This window comes from Trachurus japonicus, chromosome 22 (genome assembly GCF_045865225.1).
Source record: "Trachurus japonicus isolate A0001 chromosome 22, Traja_1.0".
NCBI lineage: Eukaryota > Metazoa > Chordata > Actinopteri > Carangiformes > Carangidae > Trachurus > Trachurus japonicus.
This window is the reverse complement of record NC_140928.1, coordinates 1977681-2003545: the sequence shown is the minus strand read 5'-3', so window position 1 is coordinate 2003545 and position 25865 is coordinate 1977681. Positions and strand designations below refer to the sequence as shown.

The window sequence follows — 25865 nt, the reverse complement described above, 5'->3', positions numbered from 1 at the left end:
GGCTCATTATGGGATTTCTTTGGCTTCCCTCATCAAACTCATCAAATACACAATCCAACAACTCCACAACGCTCTGGTGGACAAGTTGTGAGCTGCACATTCACCACGCTATGAGATAATAACACAACGTTACCAGACAGAGTTGTTTTAGAGGGAAATGCAGAGACTGTTGATGAAAAACTGTCCCTGAAGGCAACGCACATCAGCTGGTTTTGTATGAATTTCTCTCTAAACTCTGTGTGGTAACGTTGTGTTATTATCTCATAGCGTGGTGAATGTGCAGCTCACAACTTGTCCACCAGAGCGTTGTGGAGTTGTTGGATTGTGTATTTGATGAGTTTGATGAGGGAAACCAAGAAATCCCATAATGAGCCTCCGTAGCGTAGCTCTGAGCAGCTCACCGCTCTGCTCCGCCGTTCAAAAAATAGCTTGCACCGACAATTAAAGGTGTTGAACTATCCCTTTAATGTGCAATGTTTTTTTAAATAAATAAAGTTCATGTATGTTTGTGTGTATGTAAACATGATGGTTGACAGTGGTGGTGTTTACTTGGCTTGTCCTCCTCCTCTGAGTCCGAGTCAAAGTAGATGTTGTCGTACAGCCGAGGATTCGGGAGACCAGGACGACCTTCTCCTCCTCCTCCTCCTCCTGCTCCTCCTTCTGCTGGAGAACAAATCATTTATTTGAAGAAGGTTTTATTATATTATACTATAAAATCTGCTTCAGTTGTTTCTGAACCAAAACCAAGAAATCCCATGAGCAATTAAAGGTAACGAACCTATACTGCTATGACTATAGGGATTATGGCAATGGGCCAATTTGACAAAATGTTGAACTATCCCTTTAAACAGCAGCTGGTTGGTACACACTAATACAGTTGTGTTACCTATGACCTGAACTCTAACCCTTTAAACCAGAACCAGAAACGGGTTCAGGTCTGAAGTCCGTCCTCTTGAGTCAGAATCAATGATGGAGCTCAGGTGTCACATGAAGCTGAGTTAGGACGCCGCCATGGCAACGTCTCCTCCTCCAATCTGAGTCTCAGCCGACGGCGACACTTAGCGTGTTGAACCCAAACATGTCTGCTCACATCACGTGTCGCCGCCACCGCAACAACAAGCGACACAAAGTGGCGGCAGCAGACGACGTGTTTCCTTCACAGACTGTCAGACATCATCTGGTCCACTGTCAGCGGAGCACCCGTCATGGCCGCCTGATGGTCCCCTCAGGTTAGTTCAGTTAACACACAGAGACTAATGTAGAGTCAGTTAATCACACACAGTCTCTATAAACTCCCAACATCCCATCCCACCATATTTGGATTAGCTTTAAAGCAGAAGTAAGCGATATTTTTGTGTTAATCTAAGTCTTAAATAGTTGTATCTTCCGACAGCAATCACTTCTATAGTGTGTTTGGTCTGAAACACGGGTCTGTCAGTCACTCTGCTCTGCTCTGAGCCCAGGAGAAAACTTTTCTCGTATCCTACAATTTTTATCCAATGAGGAGAGAGAACGGCATAAAGGGGCAGTCCTCTCTGTGTGTGCAGCCAAGGGATGCGCCTGAATGTGGTGACGTAGGGACGAGGACCAATAGATCCATGACGAGGGCGGGGGCTGCTAACTCCATCGACTGACAGGAAGTTATGGTGCGTTCAAGGCAACTCGTAAGTCGTGTTTTTCCGACCCGTGAAGTGGTACCAGTTCGATCTGGTACGAGTTCACGGGTCAGAAGTTACGAGTGGCCGTTATAGTGACTTTCACAGGTAAAACAGGTCGGAGAAACACGAGTGGGTTGCCTGGAACGCTACAAAGTCGTAAGTCGTGACTTGAAGCTGTAATTTACGGTTTCAAAAGCCTGCCTGGAACGCAGCATTAGCCAAAACGACCGGATCGCTTACATCTGCTTTAACGACACACACAAACACACAGTCTCTATAAACTCCCAACATCCCACTCCCACCATATTTGGATTAGCCATAAGTAAAGGGGGCGGAGTCAAGAGGCTGCAAAGACGGTGACGGTGCAGCAGCTCGCTCCGAGGTTCAGAAAACCTGTGGGCGGAGTCATGAAGCCGGCGTATCATGTCAAATACTCACTGTAGCAGCAAATCTGGATTAGTCCGCCGCTGCAAATAGTTCCTCAAAAGAACTGACATCTAACAGCAGGAAGCAGGAGGAGGACGTCAGTAAATCCTGAGATAAGATAAGATTAGATAAGATAAGATAAGAGGAGATAAACGGAGCCAGGAAAAGCCGATCCAAGATAAAGTAAGATAAGATGAGATGGAAAGAGATAAGATGAATAATACAAATATGAGCAAAGAAAAGTTATAAGATAAACTAAAATCAGCCTAGCTAGGAAAAACTAGACGGTAAGATGAAGCCAAGCTAAACTAACTAACTAACTAAAGATAAGATAAGATAAGATAAGATAAGATAAGATAAGATAAGATGAAATAAGATTAGAGGAGATAAACTAAGCTAGGAAAAGCCGATCCAAGATAAAGTGAGATAAGATGAGATGGGAAGAGATAAGATAAATAAAAAGATGAGCAAAGAAAAGATACAAAAAGATATAAGATGAACTAATATAAGCCTCACTAGGATAAACTAGAAGGTAATATATAGACAAGCTAAACTAAGATAAGACAGAATAGGGTTAATTTAAAGTACGATCAGTTAAATTAAGATTGTAGATAAGATAAGATATGATACGGACGAGATGATGTGATAAAATTATAGGAGATAAACTATAGAGACAGAACTTTTTGTCCTCAGAGGCCACTGTCACTTTGCCGTGAGTGAACGCTGGATCTCACGGTTTTACCAGCATTTTACACACTGCACCTTTAAGCTAAAATGAGATGAGCGAAGATGAATGAACTATAGGGAAAAGCCGATCTAAGATAAAATTTAATGAGAAGAGAAGAGATCAAATAAACAGAACTAAGATGAGCAAAGACAAGATTATACGATATAAGATAAACTAAGCTAAAATAAGCCGAGCTATGATAAACTAAAAGGTAAAAAGCTACAATAAAATGAGATAAACTAAACTACTAAGCAAAGCAAAGATAAGATAAGATTAATTTTCCACCATGAATATTACATTTTCAAATTTGTTGTAGAGACAGAAAATGTAAATGAGACTTTTGTTTGTTCCTGTGTGTATATACGTTTATATTTACATTATCGCTTGGCTGTGTGATAATATGTCACCATGTGTGTGTGTGTGTGTGTGTGTGTGTTTTGGGGCCACCTGCTGTGTGTATGCCTGTTCAGCTGCTCTCCCACTGAGTCTGCAGCCAAATAATACTTCATTAAAATACCAATAAATACTCCAGAAATCACTCCAACACCCACAGAGAAAGAAACTTAATTAAAATACCAATAAGCAATTAACTTAATTTCATCACCCAATAAATAACCAACTTCATCAAAATACCAGGCGGGAGCCAACTTCATTCATTCACTCCATTCATTCAAAAAAAAAGAAAAAGCGTGTGTGTGTGTGTGTGTGTGTGTGTGTGTGTGTGTGTGTGATTTGCATGGTAATAACCGCCGGGCGTCGCTCTGGAAGTTTCATCTTTCCACGAAAAGATGAGATCCGTTTCATTCTTCCTCCCTTCATCCCTCGTTCATCTCACAGCTGGACTTTTGTCTCGCTCTCGCTCCATCGCTTCCATCCTTCTTTGGTTTTGCTCTTCCTCTCCCTCTCTCCCCCTCTCTCCCTCCCTCCCTCTCTCCCTCTCTCACATGCTAATCTGGGCTGAGCCGAGCCGATTGGCTGGTTCAGAGGAAACGGAGAGAGAAATAAAACGACAAAAGGTCGAATATATAGACCAAGAGGAAGAAGAAGAAGTAGAAGTAGAGAGATGTGGAGGGGGGAGAAGAGGGTGAGGAGGGTCGTACATGGTGGAGACCTCCAGACACAGGAAGGAGGAACTTTGGGTGATGTCAGAGCTCTGTGATTGGTCGAACACGGCCAGCCGCCATCTTTAAAAACGTTAACAGACAGTCTGAGGGTTAAAGATCAGAGGAGCTTTTACTGCTGAGTGGTGATGTGACTCAGTAAAAACAGCAAAGATGATGGAGGAGGAGAAGAGGAGGAAGAGGAGAAAGGTAGAAGAAGAAGAGGAGGAGGAAAAGAAGAGGAAGAAGGAGAAAAAGGAGGAGGAGGACAAGGAGAAGAAGAGGAGGAGGAGGAGCCACAGCACAACTGTAGCTCTACACCAGAGATGTCAAACTCAATTTAGTTCAGGGGCCACAAACAGCACAATTTAATCTCAAGTGGGCCGGACCAGTAAAATAATAGCATAATAACCTTTAAATATATCTAAAAACCTGAAATTTTCCTCTGTTTTGGTACATTAATAAGATGTTTTACAGTTACTGAGCTATCCTTTTACAAAACGTATTATGAACCACCTGAAATTTCTTGATAAAAACATGTGCAATTTCAAATTTTCGCACTTGACAAATTCATCCTGAGGGCCAGATTGGACCCTCTGCAGGGCCGGTTCTGGCCCACGGGCCGCATGTTTGACATCCCTGCTCTACACAGAGCTGTACAGTACAGTTGTGACAAAGGCCTCGTCACTGTATAAAGGGGGCACACGGTGAAGCTCCGGTTCATAGGTTAACAAATGTTTCCCCTCTGTTTCCGTGGTGAGTGCACGCACCACACTGGACATTCATTTAAACCTCATACACCTCCCCTACAATACAATAACATAAAAGAAATGTACCACACACAGAGTTTCGTTATTATCCAAGGTTTATTCAGTTATGTGTTACCGTTGGTTGCTTGTGGTCCTCTCCTCCTCTAACCAGAGCAACTGAAGGGGGCTGCCTTATATGGTGGTGGCAGCTAGGGTTTTTTTTCCTTGACCTTTAATTAACCGCTTATTTTTGGTGATTTATGATTGATTGAAGAATGTTTGATTGGAGAATGTATTAAAATGATGTGTATTGTTTTGTGGGTCTTGTGGGGCCTTTGCAGAAGTAGTTTGGTGAAGCAGAATAGTAATTTGTGAGTTAATTGGGATTTGGTTGGTCTGTGGAGGGGCATAGCAGGGTATATAATGCTCCGGCCAACAAGAATCTGACAAGAATCCCACGTTTATTTGACAGTATGTAGGATGTAAACATGTCACATTATGTCACATATAAACATTTAACTCATGTTCATGTTACATTTTCATATGGGAGCCCTGTCGGCCATCTTGGAAACAGCTGTCATCGTGTGTCCAGTCCAGCGTTAACAGGACGTAGACTACAGAGCGAGGTGGTCGGAGGTGTGCGCCCCCCAGTGGTCTGGTCTGGAGCAGAACAAGCTCCGCCCCCTCCATCCAATAACCACGACGACGGCCCTCCTGTGTCAGGTGTGTGTGTGTGTTGCCCCGGTGACAGAGGACCACTGGAAGTGTGAGGAAATAACAAGGGAGCGAGTCATTAAATTTGACTTCATGGAGAGTGTGTGTGTGTGTGTGTGTGTGTGTGTGTGTGTGTGTGTGTGTCTCGGTGTGTGTGTGTGTGTGTGTGTATAGGTACGGATCACAGCTCGCCAACATGGGCTGATAATAAAGTCCCAACACTTTTTACTCAGAGAGAGAGAGGGAGAGGAGGATTGTGGGAGACGGAGGAGAGTGCGTCTCATCTGAGGTGGCAGAAGATAATGAAGTCATCTGGTTTGTGTGTGTGTGTGTGTGTGTGTGTGTGTGTGTGTGTGTTTGCAGCGCCGACCGACAGGTAGAGACCACAGCAGGGTCCTGGAGGTGTGTGTATACCACCAGCACACACACACACACACACACACACACACACGTAACAGAACATAGAAAAATATCTCTCATGAATTCTCGAAACACAAACAGATGTAACATAGATACGTTGGATGAAAAGCACTTTGACCTTTGACCTTTGACCCACAAAACCAACTCAGTTCATCCTCAGATACATTAATAATAATATAAGTTATAAAATACAACACAATGTTTATGTACAGACATGAAAACCCTCCTGTAGTAAGTAAGGACAAAGGGAAGGAAGGAAGGAAGGAAGGAAGGAAGGAAGGAAGGAAGGAAGGAAGGAAGGAAGGAAGGAAGGAAGGAAGGAAGGAAAAAAGGATTGTGGAAAGAAGAAAGGATGGAGGAAGGGAACAGATTGGGTCAATTCGACCCAGAAGGACGACAAGAGGGTCAAAAAAGTGTATAAGAAGATTTGGTAACCTTTTAATTTACAGGCTGTTAATTAGCTACGTGATAATGTCTAGAAATAACAGTAAATTTCATTGTAATGTCATTTGAATTTTTTGAGAAAGGCCAGAATTTTTCTCCACCAAGTCGTTGCAATTGACCAATATTTCTGGGCTATTTTTTAGACATTATTATGCCATCAATTATTATTTCTTGGCTATTTGTTGACATTGTCACACACAATTAAAGGCCTGTTATATAAATTAAAGGATTGCCGAATTATTTTATTATATGTTTTGATTTTAATTTGATTCATGTATGTTTACAGAAGAGCATTAGGGCCAACAACTGAGTTTTTTTTTTTAAAAGATTTAAAGATTTTTTAAGAGTTTTTTTCTCCAAAGTTCTGACTTTTTTTTATCTCAGAATCTTAAAAAACAAAACAAATCTCCGTTGTTGGCCCTAATGCTCTTCTGTAAAAGTTTATTAAAACACCTTCTGTATGTTTTTATTATTATATAGCCTATGTTACAATATTACACATGTATTAATACTGACAGGTCTCAGGATGTTTATATAACACTAGAAGTTAATGTCAATATATGAAGTTCTTCTTTTTTTTCATATAGCCTATACTTTTATTTTTCATGTCTATAAACATCCATTATGTATAAAAACTGACGTGTACCTACATTATGTTATATTTGTGTATGAGCCACAGGGATGAAGGTCAACAGGAAGTGACCAGAGGAGGTCGGCGTGATGCGTTCAAAGACACGTATTGATTAATGAGTTGATTGAGTGATGCTCTCTTGGTTTCTTATCTATCTTCTCCTTCTCCTTCTTCTTTTCTTCTCCTTCTTCTTCTTCCTCTGTGCAGGTCTCTTGGGGTTTCCGTGGCGGCGGCCGGGCGGCGCTGTGTGACAGACGGAGTGACAGATGTGAGAATGTAGAAGAACACACCTGTACGGACACAGTCGCCACACACACTCAAACTCACACACACACACACACACACTTCATATATGAAGGTTTTGGGGCCAATTTATTTTTCGTGGCACGGCGGGAAAACCTGGGCGACACATGTGTCACCTGTCGCCATGACAGCAGTATGAGTCTGAATGATGGAGAAGCTCTCACAGTGGAGTTAAAGCAGAAACACAGAGCGGAAGTTCAGAGTTTGGTTTGTTAGAATGGATATCACATGACGATCACATGGTATTGATCATAACCAATCGCCTTGTTTACAACTAGAAAACCAGCACATAATTTTAATAAGAACAGTCGTAACGAACAAGAGTTTAGCTATCATGTTTTTCACGTCACTATCACCGTAAATACAAATATGAAATGACTGAAGAAACATTACTATTTGTGTGTGTGTGTGTGTTTTGTGTTGCTATGTGTTGTATTTATTCAGTTTGGGGGAATCACGGTGTCTAGAAAGCATCAGTGGCTCAGCTGACAGGGACAGCTAACGGTAGCTAAGCTAACGGTAGCTAAGCTAACGGCGGTAGCTAAGCTAACAGCAGGACGTCAGCTGTTAAAACCCTCCCGTTGTGGGACACGACATGAAACTACTCCAGTTAGCTCAGTCATGTTGTAACTCAGATATCCGCTGGAGAAAATATTTTTTCATGGAGCGTTTATTGAGTCACTGAGTTATTAAAGTTAAACAGGTAGCTAACCGTTAGCCCGGCTAATCTATGATAACCATGACTAATTACAAAAATGTGCACACAGAAATAGTAATGTTTGTCCAATCATTGGTTTTATAGACTTTACAAACATCAGATTAGTCTATACGAGGATATAGTCTATAGTCAGGATAAACTCTCGTCCGTCACTATCGTTCTCACGCTGGTTTTCTACCGGAAGTAGGTTGTTCTATAGCATTAGCTTTTAGCCTTTTGGTCCGTCACTTTGTGCCTCCGCAGAAACACTTAGGCTATGTTGTGTTGTTTTATGTTGTGTGGTTTTTGTCAAAGTGATGTAGTTGTTTTCTGAATTTGTGGGGCGACTTTATCCTCACACACACACACACACACACACACACACACACTAAAACACACTAAAACACACACTGAAACACACACAGCTCCATATAATTATCACCGTGCTGCAGCCAAACTCTTTCTTTCTTTTCTTGCTGCAGTAAATTGCTGCGTATCGCTGAAAATCCATTGAACGCATCAAACAAAAGAGGAGAAAATGTAACTGTGGCGACAGCGTGGATTCCTACACACACACGCACACACACACACACACACACACACACACACAAACATGCACACACACACACACACACATACATGCACACACACTGTCCATTGTCTTCTCCTCCATTATCAAAACCAACAGTGTGTGTTTTTTCCTCCTGTGTTTTGTGGTGGTGAAGCCGACACCCGGTGGGAGAGTCGCCTGCCACTGGGGGGGGGGGGGTAGATAACGGGGAGGGGGGGTGGGGGGGGGGGTAAAGGGGGAGTTGTGGGGGGGCAGATGGGTGTAATTATGTTATTTTTACCTCCTCCAGGAGCTGGCTGCCAGCTCGGGGAAATTAGCATCACACCTGTGTGTAATTGGCTAAATTAGCTTGTCGAGCGGCAGAGCTGAGACAGAGGTGGACGACGGTGAGGAGTGTGTGTGTGTGTGTGTGTGTGTGGGAGGCAGGTAAAATCAGAGAGCAGTTGTTTAGAGGAGGCTGTCGGGGGGCGAGCGAGCGAGGTGTCACACCTGGAATGGAAAATGTCGCACACAAACACACATATGGGCTACACACTGCTGCTGACACACAACAAGCTGAACAAGAACAAAGTGGAGGGAACAAACACACACACACACACAGAGACAGAGACAAACAAAAACAGAAGAGGATGTAAACACACAAACAGTGAGAGGAGACACAGGAAGCTGAACACACACACACACACACACACACACATGTTCGCCTACACGTGTTTGGTCGATCTAAAAGAACATGTGCTGTACTACACACACACAGAAACACACACCTGACCATCATTTGTACTGAGCATGTGTGTAAACAACAGGAAGTAGATAACTCATCATCATCATCATCTCCAAAGGTCTCGCCACCAAAGTTTTCAAAATAAAACACATCATAGTTTTCAAAATAAAGCACGACCCCAGGGTTTTCAAAATAAAACGTGTCTGGTAGACGTTCTAGAAGTCTCTGAGAAGGAAATGTAGTAAAAGAGATGACCAAAATAAGGCGCCGTTTTCCACCGCAGGAACTTCGGGGTAATTTTACGGGGGCCGTTGGTGCGTGTCTCCACTGCAGGAACTTTTATGGGGCCAAAAGGAGTCCCTGCCTGGGGGAAGATACTCAGATCGGCCCTGAAAAACTCCCAGATTTACTCTATGCTGATTGGTCAGACCCGCTAGACGTGACGCCAAAAGAGAGCACCGAAATAAGCTGCATTTTTAAAACTCAGCATTATTACTGTAAGAAAAAATAATTAAAAAATGTCTACACGGCCGGAAAAGAGAGAGAATAACTGTGCGTTCACACCAAAAGCTTCCAAAGCGTCAAAAACGCTCGAGGATGCGGACAACAGACAAGACAGCTTCCAAAAGCAGCTAAATATTTTTAGCCGCTTTTGTTTTGTCGCTCTTCACGTGACCGATGTCAAAGTTCGATCGCGCTGGTCATTGGGGAGTTGAAGGACAAAAAAAGGCCGGACTCTCATTGAAAATGAATTGACTTCCGGCGTTTTTGACGCTTTGGAAGCTTTTGATGTGAATGTACGATAAGTCAGTGAAAGATGTATGAGAAAAAAAGTTTAATATGCGATCGTGCAATTACGCGACGATCAAAACGGCAATTAAAAACCCAGCTTTATTAGAAAGCACTTCTTAAATCACATCTTAAAACTCATTTATTTAGACAGGCTTTTAATATTGAGTAACTTTTGCCTTTTGATATGCATTTTATCATTTGTGTTCTCTTGCTTTTGTATCTGCTATGTTACTCTTTGTCACTTGTAATGTAATTTATTTCTGTAAAGCACTTTGATCATCTTTCTGATGTTGTAGGGTGCTATATAAATAAACTTTATTATTATTATTAGAAAGCGTCTATACTGAAGGAAAAAACAACAACAAAAAGCTACAGAATGACTGCGCGATGATCCTGTAAAGATTCCTATACCCGCTCCCTTTACCAGAAACTCCTGCAGTGGAAACGCGTCTGTTTCCTCACTGCAGCATCATGGACCTGTTCAGACTGGACCATGTGGGTCAGATTTCATGTCTCCCTGGTACCTGAAGGCATCGCGTCAACGCACAGTGTAATTAAAGCTGGATGTCAGGTGTCTGTCTTCGTGTCTCTGTGGGATTTTGTCCCATTCTCGTGGACATGAAGTGTCAGTGACGCCTTGAAGGAACTTCTTCAGTTTTTCAGCTTCTTCAGATTTATTTGACTCAGGGTCAAAGGTCAAATTAAACCTTTAGCATCAGACCTAAGTGTCTGATCTGTGATATAATACATGTCAGCACATCTTATCTTCTGCAATAATAATGACTCAGATTCAGATTCAGATTGCTTTATTTGTCCCAGAACAGCAAATAACAAGACAAACATTAATACTCATTTATATTCTCAGACAAGGCAGCTCATTATGCAACAAGTAGGGAATAAAAAAATAAAATATGCAAAGAAAATAAAGTAAAAAACCAACTTGTAATGTGTATGAGTATACTATTGCACATGAGAAACCTACTTCACGTTCAGCAGCTTGATGGCAGAGGGGGCACGTAACGCCGACCCGACGGCATGAGAGTGAATTCTTTGGACAGAGCTGTCGACTTTCTGCAGGACCCGTCTCTCCCAGAGAGAGTTTAAATGACCGTGGTCACATGCTGCATTAACAGCATCACACTGTTATTCAAGAAGTAATAAAAAAAGTATTTTATGTAGTTAAACAGACAAAGATTTAAATAAACTCATAAGTTTGGTTGCAGAAACTCATGAGAAAACAGATTTACAACCCTCAGGTTTGAACCACAGATAAACGAGTTTAAGCAGCAGTGAGGACTCAGATTTTCTTTCAAACTCAATGATAATTTAACAAAAACACAAAAATATAAAGAGTGAAATCAAATTACAGATATATATATAGAGAGAGATTAAACTGATGAATAAAGAAGAGAATGAATGAACCTTCAGAACTCTGAGGAGGGAAACGACCCCAGCGACGACAACATCACTGGTCTGTTGGCGCCACCTACAGGTGATCTGACGTAACAGCAGCACATTCCCTCAATCAAATTGATAAACTGATAGGAATTTAGAGAGTTTTAATACTTTGGGCTGATGTATTTAATGGTATGATGATATTTGCTGAATAATGAGCAGGACTTTAAATCAAACAGAAGTTATTTGACTTTACCATTCACACACACTTGCACACTTTACCAATGCTCCACCGATCCTTCACACAGCCAAAAATTACACCTCAAAATCAGAGAAACCCTCAGCAATAATACAAGAGTGGGCCTGTGCACACATACACACAGAATATTTATATGCACATGCCTACCTATACTCACAAATAAATAAATTACATTAACAAAAACAGGAGGAGAACCAGTTTAGATCAACTAAATCCTCGAGAGAAAAGGAAGAGGGGAAAGGTAAATCAGAAACAGGAGCAGGATGTTTGGAAGTAAATAAAAAGTGAGGATTTAAAGGGACAACAAGGAGTTTTGGAAAGCGAAGTGTTTTCACACTACATTTCCCATGAGCCTCCGTGCGCACTGTGAAATTCTTGGACCGACGCAAGACGGACTAAAGTGAAAAGATTTGCCAAGAATGTTTTCATTGATCAAGAAGTCGGAGGTTGGAAGACAATCAGATACCGTCGTAGTTCCGACCATAAATGGCGATTCGGCGGCGTTATTCTCATGACCTGCCAGGCAGCGTCCGGGAAACTGAAAGTAAGGAAATACTGGGCGAGTCCACCACTAAATAATAATATCAAAATAACTATAAAGACAAAACGATATAATTATCGAAAATGGACCCATTAAAGCAGAAGTAAGCGATATTTTTGTGTTAATATAAGTCTTAAATAGTTGTATCTTCCGACAGCAATCACTTACATAGAGTGTTTGGTCTGAAACACGGGTCTCTCAGTCCCTCTGCTCTGCTCTGAGCCCAGGAGAAAACTTTTATCGTATCCTACAAGTTTTATCCAATGAGGAGAGAGAACGGCATAAAGGGGCAGTCCTCTCTGTGTGTGCAGCCAAGGGATGCGCCTGAATGTGGTGACGTAGGGACGAGGACCAATAGATCCATGACGAGGGCGGGGGCTGCTAACTCCGTCGGCTGACAAGAAGTTATGGTGCGTTCAAGGCAACCCGTAACTCGTGTTTTTCCGACCTGTGAAGTCGTACCAGTTCGATCTGGTGCGAGTTCACGGGTCGGAAGTTAGGAGTGGCCGTTATAGTGACTTTCACAGGTAAAACAGGTCGGAAAAACACGAGTGGGTTGCCTGGAACGCTACAAAGTCGTAAGTCGTGACTTGAAGCTGTAATTTACGGTTTCAAAAGCCTGCCTGGAACGCAGCATTAGCCAAAACGATCGGATCGCTTACTTCTGCTTTAACAAATGGTAACGTAGATTCATCCACATTAATATGAGACTCTTTTAGAACCAATTATAAACTCCTCGTTGTCCCTTTAAAGAGATGAAAAGAGGTTAAAGGGAGATTTTTCGAGTCAGTTAAAATATGAATACGGATAACTTTATTAATCCCCAAAGGGAAATGTAGCCTATTTGTTTGTCAGCTCATCGACCATTTGCAGAATTAAAAAAAGTCTGATTCTGACTCTCTCTGTCCTGCAAATGAAAGGAGTAAAAAATAAAGAATAAAAAAAGTAACAAAACACTTTTACTTCCTGTGGATTTCGGTCAAAATCTACAAAAGAAACTTCGAAAAAGAAACAGTTTTATGTGTTTATTTCGTTTATTTGTGTGTTTCTGACTCGTTGGTTCTGGATGCAGCTGCAGTTTCTGACCAGCAGGAGGCGGAAGTGAGTCATTTCACTGTTTCAGTCACTTCCGGTTACAAAGAAGAAGAAGAAGCGGAAGCGGAAGTGGTCGCTGCTAACAGGCTAACATCACTGCTGTGGCTAAGTGGCTAACCCGTTAGCCGCTCGTGTTGTTGTTGTTGTGTTTGAGTTTTATCAAACTGTTAATAACCATGAACGGACTGAACCGGGACCCGGAGTTTGACTCGTATGAGATCGAGGAGCCGAGTGACGAGGAGCGAGCGGAGGACAGGTCAGTAGCTTAGCTTTAGCTTAGCTTAGCATTAGCTTAGCTTTAGCTTTAGCTTTAGCACCGCGGGGCGAATGTAAACAAACCTGAAGAGAGAGAGATTATGATGATAAAACTGAGTTTATATTCATGTAGCTTCTGTTAAAACATGGTTAAATACTCAGAGACGAAGCTGTGAACTGTTGGAGTCAGATTCTGTGTTTTGTTTTTTGTTTTATTATCAACGCAACAATAAAACAAGATGCTCAGATCATCACAGTCACATGTGACACCAGAAACCTGTTTATGTGGGGAAAAAAAGTCACATTTATAAATGTAACAGTTCCGTAAGTAAATAAATAGGAATAGGTTTGGAGTTTAGTGAGTTAAATAACTGAAATAATGGTATTTAATATCGGTGTAATGTCGTTATTCCACGTGCTAAATAAACCTGTTATTCACTCACAAAAAATTGCAAATTCAGTCAGTTAAATTCATTTTTTAATCGTTTCTTTATTTCCTTCTTAAATTATTTGGACTTTTAAACAACTATTTACTCTAATGAACCTAAAACTCACTCCACAGTAGTTGTATCAATGAGGGCTCCACATTGGCCCTAAATCTGAGACAGTGCAAGTACATTTTTTGTGCAACCAGTAAATTTGCTGTTTTTTGTCTTTCTGTTTGTTTTTAAACACTCAAAGAATCTGGACTTTGTCAATACAGGTGTCAGGTCAATGTGTGTGAGGATAATGAATGAAAAGGAAAAGTCAATATTTCCTTAACAAGTCCATTTCCAGTGTGTACGCCCCTAAATTTTCTGTTTGTGCTCCTAGTAAAACTAGTTAGTCTGGAGCCCAGTGTGTGGACATGAGGCTGATTCACAGTCAGCTGAGCTTTTACAGTGCACACACACACACACACACACCTGTCAGGAACAATGGGAAAAACACACACACACGTCTCTGTGTTTTGTCATGTAGATGTTTGACAGTGACTCTTCACAGCTCAGTGTAAAGGGACGTGATGATGACAGAGAACAGACTCTGACCTTTGTCTTTCTGTCTCTCTGTCTCTCTGTGTGTGTGTGTGTGTGTGTGTGTGTGTGTGTGTGTGTCTCAGCTCGGAGGACGAGCTGGACGTGCTGCTGAACGGGACCCCGGAGCAGAAGAAGAAGCTGATCAGAGAATACCTGACGGGCGAGAGCGAGTCGTCCAGCGGCGATGAGTTTGAGAAGGAGATGGAGGCGGAGCTCAGCTCCACCATGAAGGCCATGGAGGGAACCTGGGCGCCGAGCGCTGCAGGTAGCACTCACCTGGACTGGTCACACACACACACACAGACAGACAGACAAGTTTATTCAGACCTACAAACTCTGGAGTAGTGAAAAAGGTGACAACATACAAAACTAAAACCCTCTTCATTCACTTCTACTTCCCTGGTTGACATAAAAAAAGGTGACTGTAGCCAAAAGGTGACCAGTTTGCAGGTGTGTTATTAATCCCACCAGGGGCAAACAGCTTGTATACTGCACATACAATACAAGTAGAATAAAATGCCAAGGAATATAGTGGAATCAAGGATCAATAAATAGAAAATACATAAATAGAAGGGGGTTACTAATATTGACCAATAAGATAATTAAAACCTGATAACATGGGTTAAAAAGAATAAAATGATTATAAAGAATTTAGGAGAGGAAAGGCAGAGGGAATAAAAGATTGCAAGAAACAGTGAGTCTGACAGACAGGTGAGACGTACCGACGACGACAACAAAATGTTGTTTGCTTTCCTCAGAGTTTGTTGGTCACAAAAACTGGTGAAGTCCCTGAAGATCTTGGAACATGTTTTTATAATTAAATGCTGTACAAAGAACTGAAATCAATCCCAACTATAAGCACTTTTAAATCCAGGTTAAAAACATTTCTCTTTTCATGTGCTTATAGCTGAGCTCTTTTTAAGAACTTGAAACTTGATCTATTTTCTTTTATTCTACTTTTTTATTCTTCTTTGCTCCTGCTTTTAACTCTGTGTTTTTGTTTTTATGCTGTTTTTCTTAATGTTTTGTCTTTCTGTAAAGCACATTTGAGTTGCCTTAGTATGAAATGCGCTATATAAATAAAGATGCCTTGTCTTACAAACTGTTTTTACCTCCCAGCATAAAGGTGATAAAGGCGAAACACAGGAGGCTTTAGATAAAAGTTGTAAAACAACTTCAGAGTGAGGATGAAACAGTGAATCAGCTTCACATGTGAAAATAGAAAGACAGAGAAACAACTGAACCAGGTTTTATTTGTTCTCCAGCAGAAGGAGGAGGAGAAGGAGCTCGCCCTGGCCTCCCGAACCCTCGGCTCTACGACAACATTTACTTTGACTCGGACTCAGAGGAGGAGGACAAGCCAAGTAAACACACCACCACCGTCAACCATCATACTTACATACACACAAACATACATGAACTTTATTTATTAAAAAAAAAAAACACAAGAGGAACAGAGAACAGAAAACATACTGTCCAGCAGGGAAAATAAGTATTGAACATGTCAACATTTTTTCTCAGAAAATATTATTTCTAACGGAGCTATTGACATGAAAACTTCACCAGATGTCGGCAACAACCCAACTAATGCACACATACAAAGAAATCCAAACATTTATGTCCATAAATGAAGTAATGTGTAATAAAGTGAAATGACACAGGGAATAAGTATTGAACACATGAAGGACAGGAGGAGGAGCAGAAAGGTAAAGAAGGAAAGACAAGAAAGCAGCTGGAGTCTGTCGGTGTTTAGAAAGTAATCCTGTCAGTACAAAGTAATATCAGCTGCTTTAAGTCCAGTTTACGCCTATAAAAAGGTTTCTCATCACCAAGGTGTAAAAAAAGAGGTGTCTCATGATGGGAAAAGCAAAGAGCTCATTCAAGACCATCAGAAGCTGAATGCTGATGCAAAATATACTGATGCATCAGTTACACATGTGTCTGAATGAACCGTTTTATCCGTTAATCTGGAACATTTCACCATAAACTGGCCACGACCAGGTCCTCACAAGATTTCTGACAGAGACAAAAGAGAATTTCCAAGAGCCAAGGAGCACTTGAAGTACAGTTATAAAAAAAAAAAAAAAAAAGAAACAATGAGTAATGCATTTAACCGCCTCTATGGCCTTATGCTGCTCACCATGAAAGTATATTGACGTGTTCCATACTTATTTTACCCGCTGTAAAAGCAGACACAATATTGACAAGTAAAACTAAACAAGCAACAAAACAGCAACTGGACAGACAGAGTGAAACAAGGAGGTTCAGTAACGTGCTGTAACCCAAAAGTGGGTCGTGGACCCGTTCTGGATGGGTCGCGGACAGCTGGTCAAAAAAGTAAATAATATTTAATGCACATCTGATGTTGGACATGTCTTTTATTTTGAAAAATAACTTATATTGAAAGGCAGAAGAGACACGTGAACACATGCAGTTGTAATGGTCCTCCTCACTTTCTTATTATTTGCTCCATTTGCTCTGAATGCAAAGATATCAGTTTCTTATTAATGTGGCCTGAATGCAGTGAATCTTGTTTTGTTTTGTGGGTCTTTATTTTGTGCAATTTGATATTTATTCACTTTAGTGAACATGCTCTGAATGCAGAGATGCATTAGAAGTCAAATATATCGTTTTGTTGGTCTCCATTTTGTGCAGTTTGATATTTTTTTATTCACTTCCGTACATGCGGTTGTCATGGTAACTCCTCAGTTTCATTCATGTGCTCTGAAATGCACTTTGCTCAATAAAGAGCAAAATGAGTTTTTAAAGGCTTAAAAAAAATCTTGGTTTGAATTCTATAAAAGTGGGTCGTGACTTAATGACCATGGGACAATGTGGAGCCCAGAGTGAGACTAGTGGAGAACCCCTGGTTTACATGACATCACTCCTGCAGGCGGCTCCACGGGCCGGAGGCGGAGACAGAGAGTCATACCGACCAACGACGAGCTGCTGTACGACCCCGACGAGGACGACAGAGACCAGGCCTGGGTGGACGCCCGCAGGAGGATGTGAGTCGCTCAGACGGTTCCCGTGGCAACGCCTTGACAGCAGGTTTTTTTTCTAAACCCGTATTCATTGACCTGACCTGTCCTCTTCCCGTCCAGGTACAGCAGGAAGCGACCGGCGTCGGCGCTTCGCTCGCAGCCGCGGCGGTCTCAGGGTTTACCGAGCAGCGACGCCGTCCTCAACTGTCCCGCCTGCATGACCACGCTGTGTCTGGACTGTCAGAGGTGAGGGACGGGAAAGTTTTTATGGGAATTAACCGGAAATGGTAGAAAATTGAAGGCTGGTCCTTCACGGGGAAAATATATTCTAGCATAATCTGAGCTAAAAGAACCAGATTTAATGCGAGCAAATAAATGAATATCTATGCACACGGCTGATTGTTCACTTAGTGCACAGATGATTTCTACAACCCTGAGGTATTGAGGACACATTTTGAGACCAAAGCACAAAACTATAGAAGTATGCACGGGCCGAATATCATGTTCAAGTTATAACCGCGATAATAAAAAGTCAAGGTTTCGAAACCACTAAAAATGTCTGTGATACTGTTCCTAAGGTATGAGCTGTTTTTAATGTCTCACCTCCCTACTTACTTTCATTTTATTTATAAAAGAGTTCAATCATTTATTTTATTTTATTTTTTTCACTAATGTAACAGATATGTTGTTTAAAGATAAAAGATTGAGTTCAATGGAAAAGTTGCTTTTTTGTTAAATCCACACATTTCAAACTGTGATATTTTTCCCAACCCTTTAACACCTATAATATTAGACAGTCTGTCAGGACTTAATTTGGCATTTTAGCTGTAAAAGTGTTATACAAATATGTACTTTGGCCCCTTTTTTCAGGATTACTTATTTTAACTTATTATTTTAACTGACGGTTGTTTTGCTTTACTGTATGATATAAGTGCTTCAAAGGTTTTTTTTCTTTTTTTAATTGTTTTATTTTGCAAGAATGTCTGCTAATGACAAAACAAAATGTTTATATCTGTTTGTATATGATACAGTTAGTTTAAATAACCCCCAATTTCCAGTTAATTCCCATGGACATTTTCCAATTTTGAATATTTTCAAGATCCCCCAACTAAAATTCCCATGGAAAGTTTCGGGAACTTGCAGCGCTTTTCCTCACACGTCTGTTTTGTTTAAGACACTGCTTTGTGTTGAGCTGAACTGTTCGAACGTTGTGGTCGTTTCCACTCAGGCACGAGAAGTACCGGACTCAGTACCGAGCCATGTTCGTGATGAACTGCACGGTGAAGAAGGACGAGGTGCTGCGCTACCAGACGCAGCCGGAGAAGAAGCAGAAGAACAGGAAGAGGAGGCGCGGCCAGAGAGCAGAAACCACCGAGGCCGAGACCGCCGACGCTCCCGCTCCCACCCTGGTGCCGGCGGGGATGGACGCCGGCGAGGTCTACCACCCGGTGCAGTGCTCCGAGTGCAGCACGGAGGTGGCCGTGTTCGATAAAGAAGAGGTGTTCCACTTCTTCAACATCCTGGCCAGCCACTGCTGAGACACTGCGAACGTTTTCCGAGGTTTTTAGTCGTCGCAGAATCCTGCTCCAGTCAAACACACTGCGGCTGGTCACAGCTCTGAAACTGAACTCTACACAAGAGACCAGATGTTTGTTTTTTTTTACTTTTTATTTGAGACGTTGAAACCTGCAGCAGTGACGATGGACGGTCTTTATTTTTATATAAAAACAAAACACATCACACACACACCGACACACACATAATCCTGTTTTTTGTGGAGTGGGTTGAGTGAGATGACGTGTTGGGACTTGTCAGAGTTCAAAATTAAACTTGTCAGTGCTGAATCTGTTTCTGAAATCTGTCTTTGACTTATTGTAGATCTACTGAGATTTCTTGATATTTTTCTATTTTCTTAACCCTTCAGTGAACTTTCAGGCGTAAAACATCACATGATCACTCCATATTTCTGCCATCCACTCACATATAAATGAATAAATAATTCAAGTGTCTCCAAGAATTTAAAGTAATAGTGTTTGTAGCGGTAGTCTTGTTAATAAGACAATATTCCTTTTGGGGGGTGACCAGTGTTTTTCTATTTAATATTTTCACATCTGGAAAAAGACATCTTGGTTGGTTGGTTGGTTGGTTTACTTTATTAATCCCTCTGAAGGGAAATTGAATGTCACTCTGTACGTACAACATCCAACACACAATACTACAACATGACAAGCATTGACAACTCAGGCAGTAAGAAAACACCAAGTTTTTTTTGTTAGGGACAGCAGCGGGAGGGAAGTGTTGTTTAAAATCAGCTCTAGGGGTGAATTTAGAAACTTTATTTCTGTTTACAAATAAAAATAAGACATTTTTATACTTTTATTTTGAAATCCGGATGCTGGAACTCCCTGGTTGCGTCACTGCCGTGCCGTTCTTACGCGTGGTCGTGATTGGCTGAAACCGAGCACCTTCCGACCGTACATGCGTCATTACGTAATTTACGGCGAGAAGTCACGTCGAAAGGAGGAAGAAGGTAAAATAGCAAACAGTAGAGTAGAGAAAAGTAAAGTAAAAATAAAGTTATCGGACTCGAACCCGGGACCATGGCGCTGGGAGACTGTTGGAAGCAGCTGTCGTGGTTTTACTACCAGTACCTGCTGGTGACGGCGCTCTACATGCTGGAGCCCTGGGAGCGGACGGTGTTCAGTATCCTTCTGCCGGCGAGCTAACGAGCTAACAGGCTAACCATAGAGATACACGGTTATGATGCTAACGAGCTAACAGGCTAACCATAGAGATACACGGTTATGATGGTAACGAGCTAACAGGCTAACCATAGAGATACACGGTTATGATGCTAACAGGCTAATTGTAGCTACAGCCGCTCGGACTTTACTAACACAACAATAATATGTTAGTTAACGTTACTAATAGTAATAGTAACGTGTTGTCGGTCACAGTTAAAGGGGTTTTACGGAGTTATAACAGCGTATTTACACACTGTACCGTTGAAGTTGCTAACTATCGATCGGAAATTGTTACTGTGCTAAAGTTTCGTAACGTTTCACACTTTATAATCTCTGTCGATTCAAAACAAACAGCTCAACCCGTTTGGTAACAGTGTTAAAACGGTGACAGGTTGTTTGCTAACATTTTGCGGAAGACATAAAAAAGAAAAGAAGTTGTAGGCTACTTATAATCAGCAGATTCACTGATCGATTAGAGAAGATCTATAGGCCTGTTTCTGTTCCAGAGCCCTCGTCTCTTTTTTCATTTATTTTTCTTGTAAGTAAAAACACAAAAGAGGTAAAATAGTAAACGGAAGACTGTGTGTGTGTGTGTGTGTGTTACCGGAAGAGGGCGAAAGAGGAGAAGTCAGGTGATCCACATGTGCCTGTAAATTACACCACAAGTCCAGAATTAGTTTTTTTTTTTTTTTTGCACTGTGTAAAAACCAGCTCATCGTTAGGAACATGTCTATGGATATTCTCATTCATCCAGGTCATTGTTCTTTTCTGGGCAAATTGAATCGTAGGCAACTGGACTTGTATTTGTCAAGGGATAGTTCACCCAAAATTCAAATTTCACTCATCATCTCCTCCCCCTCATGTGGACTAAGGGCTGGGAGAAGTTTCAGAGTCCTCCGTTCCTTCTCTGAGTTACAGGGGGGGGGTCCGTGCAGCAGTATTTGTCCATATAATGGTTTTCAATGGATACCAACTTTCTTCATCCAAAAAGACACACCAAAAAACATCCAAATACCTCCATACTGCTCGTCTGTAATGTCCCTCTTGTATTGAAGCCCCGACATGAGAAATTGTTCCGCCGGTGACACAGGAAGAGCAGTGAACCGAGACACTGGGAGCTTCCGCTACAAACAAGCTTAAAATATAGACTTATTTAATTTTTTTCGGAACAATTTCTCATGTCGGGGCTTCAATACAAGAGGGACATTACAGACGAGCAGCATGGAGGTATTTGGATCCAAAAAGACACATCAAAAAGTGTCTTTTTGGATGAAGAAAGTTGGTATCCATTGACAACCATTATATGGACAAATACTGCTGCGCCGAGCCCCGCTGTAACTCAGAGAAGCCACGGAGGACTCTGAAACTTCTCCCAGCGCTTAGTTGACATGAGGGGGAGGAGATATAATGAGTGAAATTTGAAATTTGGGTGAACTATCGCTTTAAGATAAGAGGCGAAACATCTTCCCAGATAAATAAATACAAGTCCAGTTGCCTACGATTCAATTTGCCCAGAAAAAATAAACTCATCGTTAGGAAGAAGTAGGGCTGTTCGATTAATCGATTTAGAATCGTAATCGCGATTATTTGGAATTGTAAAAATTGATTTTTTGAAATCGTAAAAATCGATTTTTTACTCTAATTAGGGTAATTACAGTAAGCCCCCGTTCATGAATCTGGGCTGCGCTGAATTATTGTAATGACTGCTGCCTCCTTCCTCCCATCACACTCTCCCACTGCTCTCCCCACACACTGGAAACAAGCATGTTGGCATTTTGCTATGACCAGTGAGGATTTTGTTGCCAAAAAGACCAACGGCCCTTTTCCACTACACAGTTACAGCCCAACTGGTCCATTAGGTCAATTTAAAAAGACACAAACAGCACACAAAATAGTTTGTCATTTAACAAAAAAATCGTAATCGGAAATCGATTTTTCAGAGAAGAAAATTGAGATTTTATGTTTGGGCAAAATAGAACAGCCCTAGGAGGAAGTGATGGCTGCTCTGAGATCAGTTTGTGTCCACCTGCTGTAAATTATTATCTGTGATGCCTTCAGGTGCCTCTTCTCCTCTGTACAATACAAAACCGTGTGTGTCCGTCCCTTAACTCCTCCCCCTCCTCAGACTCCCTGCTCGTCTCGGTGGCCGGCATGGCGATCTACACCGGCTACGTCTTCATGCCTCAGCACATCATGGCCATCCTGCACTACTTCGAGGTCGTCCAATGACACTATCCCGTCTATCCCTGTCTGTGTCCGTCTCGTCTGTGGCTTCCCTGTCCGTCCATCTCGCCTGCAGCCGGTCCGCTGTGATGTTGAAGCAGAAACGTCTCGTCATCCTTTTTCCTTTTTCCAAAGTGAAAATCACAGTCGAAGTTGAGTCGAGTTGGACTCTAGGACTGAATCATTTGCACCTTAACAGTTGTTGAAAGTGTCTTAATCCTACAGACGTGAGTGGACAGATGTTTTTTTTTTTTGTTTTGTTTTTACTCCATGAAGACATCGAAGGTTGTCTGACGGTTTGAAACGCGAGACGAGACGGGACGGAACTTTTCTCTGAGCCGAATGAACCTGATGATGATGAAAAAGCAGCGACGTTCAACGCTCGCCATCCCCGAGGCCACGCCCCCCCGCCGCCCTTGGAAAAAGAGGCGTGGCTCTAAGAACTCAACTGGCTTAGTGATTTTAACCTTCTTCTTTTCTTTCTTTCTTTTTTTTTGTTTATTGTGGAAACTGCTGAGGGTGTTTATAAAGTCACAAAACTTATAACCGTCTCATTTTACCAAACGTTTTAATATTTGTATTTGTATATAAAACCCGATGGGGGAAACATTAGCGACCAATCAAAACTCCACGACCACGACCACGTCCGTTACATTGTTTATCTGTCATTTGGCGGCGGTGGTGATGCTGCTTGCTGATTGGCTGTTTGACCAAGTTGAAAAGTAAAACTGTAAATAAAGTTTTTGTCTTTTTGTTTAATTATTATTAGACAGATTCAGGAGGATAAGTTTCCTTTTACGTAGCCGTGCTTGAACGCCTCGCTATGTACAGTGTAGTGTTCGTCCTGCAGCAGCTGCTGGTGGTGCGTTCAGGTTCACGTCACTCGCTGCGTTAAAACAAACACTGACCGACCGTTTCCTCTTTGCACAGAAACATTAAAATATTTAAGTTCCATTTTTACTATCGTCTTATTTTATTTTATGAGTTTGTTCTCTCTGCTACTGGTGTCCCTTGGAAAATTGTGATTTTTTTTTTTTTCGGCAAAATATTGTATTTTTCTGCAGCTGTGTGTATATAATCTTGTATACATATTTGTAAAGTTTTTGTAGTCGGTGTGTAGAAGAACATGTGTGTGTGTGCGTGTGTGTGTGTGAGCTACTGATCCAGGTGTATAACTCAGAATCATTAAAGGGATGTTTCACTACGCCAACGCTGCTGCTCTGCTCCTCATTCACTCCAGCTGCTCTGCAACATTTATTTTAATCAGCTACAATGCAAAAAAATAAATACAAAGTTTATCACCTTTATCATCTTTAGGTGAGATAAAGAAAAGAAAAGCAGAAACTGGATTTAAATTAATAAACAATCATTTCTTCACAGTATCTTCACTTTTTTTGACTACATCATAATAGAGTTTATTTGTACTAAAGTAAATTTATCAAGTTTGCCTATAATAAAATATCTATAACAGACTCACTAAACATTAGTAACTCATAAGTGCAGCATAAATGTTTGTAAAAGTAGTTTGTCAATCATTTACTGACACTTTAAATGATTGTTATACCAGTGACATCTCTTAAATGACTGGTTTGTAAATGATTTATAAAGGCTAAATCCCCATCACTTCACAGTAAATGTGAAAATAAGTAATTAAACACATTATAGATGAGTTTATAAATCCAGAGTTAAGCAATTATAACTGTTTTAATGTTCAGGTCAAAAAATAATTTCACTAGTTTTCATTTTAATGCACATTTCTTCACTTTGAGCAGTTTGTTATTGAGGTTTTGTGTTTCCCTGTATCTGCTGTAATCGGCCACTAGAGAGGAGTGTTTCCCTGTTCGACACAAACTGCTCATGTTTCTTTGTGAGAATCAAATGACCCATAAAGTTCAGTTTTTAAAAGAATCTATTTCATTTATTTAAAGTCACTATAGGCTTTATGCACAGCTCCACTACTTCCTGAACTTAAACAAGCTCCTTTATTTCCTGTCTGAGCTGTGCATAACGCTTGTTTTTTTTTGGGGGGGGTTTTATGTTTTGTCTTTATGTAAAGCACATTGAGTTGCCTTGGTATGAAATGTGCTATATAAATAAAGATGCCTTGCCTTGTTGAAATTCACAAATGACAAATTCAAGGTTTAGTTGAATTAAAACAGTCACATAAAACAGCTTCAGTTACTCAGCTTGATATTTTTACGTTGCTTTGTTTATTTATTATACATGTATACACTGAGTTATATTAGTAAATATATATGTATATATATATATATATATATATATATATATATATATATATATATATATATATATGTATATAAAATCATATTTCATGTTGTAAAAGAACAAACAAAAAAATCATAATTTGCAAAATCATGTCAAATGTGTCTAGTGGATAAAAACTCTGTCGTCACCTTGGAAAACTTCAGCCTTTCGTAAAGCTTCAAGGTTAATAGGATTCTTTTCTATTATAAATGTGTGTGTGTGTGTGTGTGTGTGTGTGTGTGTGTGTGTGTGTGTGTGTTTCCGGAGACGTCGGTTCAAACTCCAGTCTCTGCTCTGCTGTCGTTGGTGTACGTGAGAGGGGCTTCATCGCCTCAGTTAACCAGTAACCAGACCTCAGCTTCCTCTGATCCGATGCCAGAGAGAGAGAGAGTGTGTGTGTGTGTGTGTGTGTGTGTGTGTGTGTGTACGTGGTGTAATTTGAGCAATAATTCCTGCGGTTTACTTTAGAGCTCGACTGATGTGGTTTGGTTCCATTGAAGCTGCTGATGACTGATAATCAGCAGATAATTGATTGATATGTGGTTTATTGAAGTTTGTGCATTAAAGGAAACAGACACAAAAACAACAACACACCACACATCTAAATACTGTATGGAGCTTTAACACAAACATCTACCTTTATACTGTATGGAGCTTTAACACAAACATCTACCTTTATACTGTATGGAGCTTTAACACAAACATCTACCTTTATACTGTATGGAGCTTTAACACAAACATCTACCTTTATACTGTATGGAGCTTTAAAGCAGAAGTAAGTGATATTTTTGTGTTAATATAAGTCTTAAATAGTTGTATCTTCCGACAGCAATCACTTACATAGAGTGTTTGGTCTGAAACACGGGTCTGTCAGTCACTCTGCTCTGCTCTGAGCCCAGGAGAAAACTTTTCTTGTGTCCTACAAGTTTTATCCAATGAGGAGAGAGAACGGCATAAAGGGGCAGTCCTCTCTGTGTGTGCAGCCAAGGGATGCGCCTGAATGTGGTGACGTAGGGACAAGGACTGTTATGGTGCGTACAGGGCAACCCGTAACTTGTGTTTTTCCGACCTGTGAAGTTGTACCAGTTCGATCTGGTACGAGTTCACGGGTCAGAAGTTACGAGTGGCCGTT

General features: G+C 41.1%; 2 protein-coding genes across 2 annotated transcripts; both read left to right on the top strand.

Moving 5' to 3' along the window:
- Positions 1-13315: 13315 nt before the first annotated feature.
- eapp (e2f-associated phosphoprotein) lies at positions 13316-19091 on the top strand. The gene is made up of 6 exons (XM_085767693.1): positions 13316-13502; positions 14601-14782; positions 15783-15881; positions 17411-17525; positions 17622-17747; positions 18730-19091. The coding sequence occupies exons 1-6, from the start codon at positions 13423-13425 to the stop codon at positions 19037-19039; spliced, it is 912 nt and encodes a 303-aa protein (XP_085623819.1). The 5' UTR covers positions 13316-13422; the 3' UTR covers positions 19040-19091.
- A 910-nt stretch (positions 19092-20001) lies between these two features.
- sptssa (serine palmitoyltransferase, small subunit A) lies at positions 20002-23678 on the top strand. Its single transcript, XM_085767705.1, has 2 exons — positions 20002-20204; positions 22371-23678. The coding sequence occupies exons 1-2, from the start codon at positions 20102-20104 to the stop codon at positions 22472-22474; spliced, it is 207 nt and encodes a 68-aa protein (XP_085623831.1). The 5' UTR covers positions 20002-20101; the 3' UTR covers positions 22475-23678.
- Positions 23679-25865: the final 2187 nt, after the last annotated feature.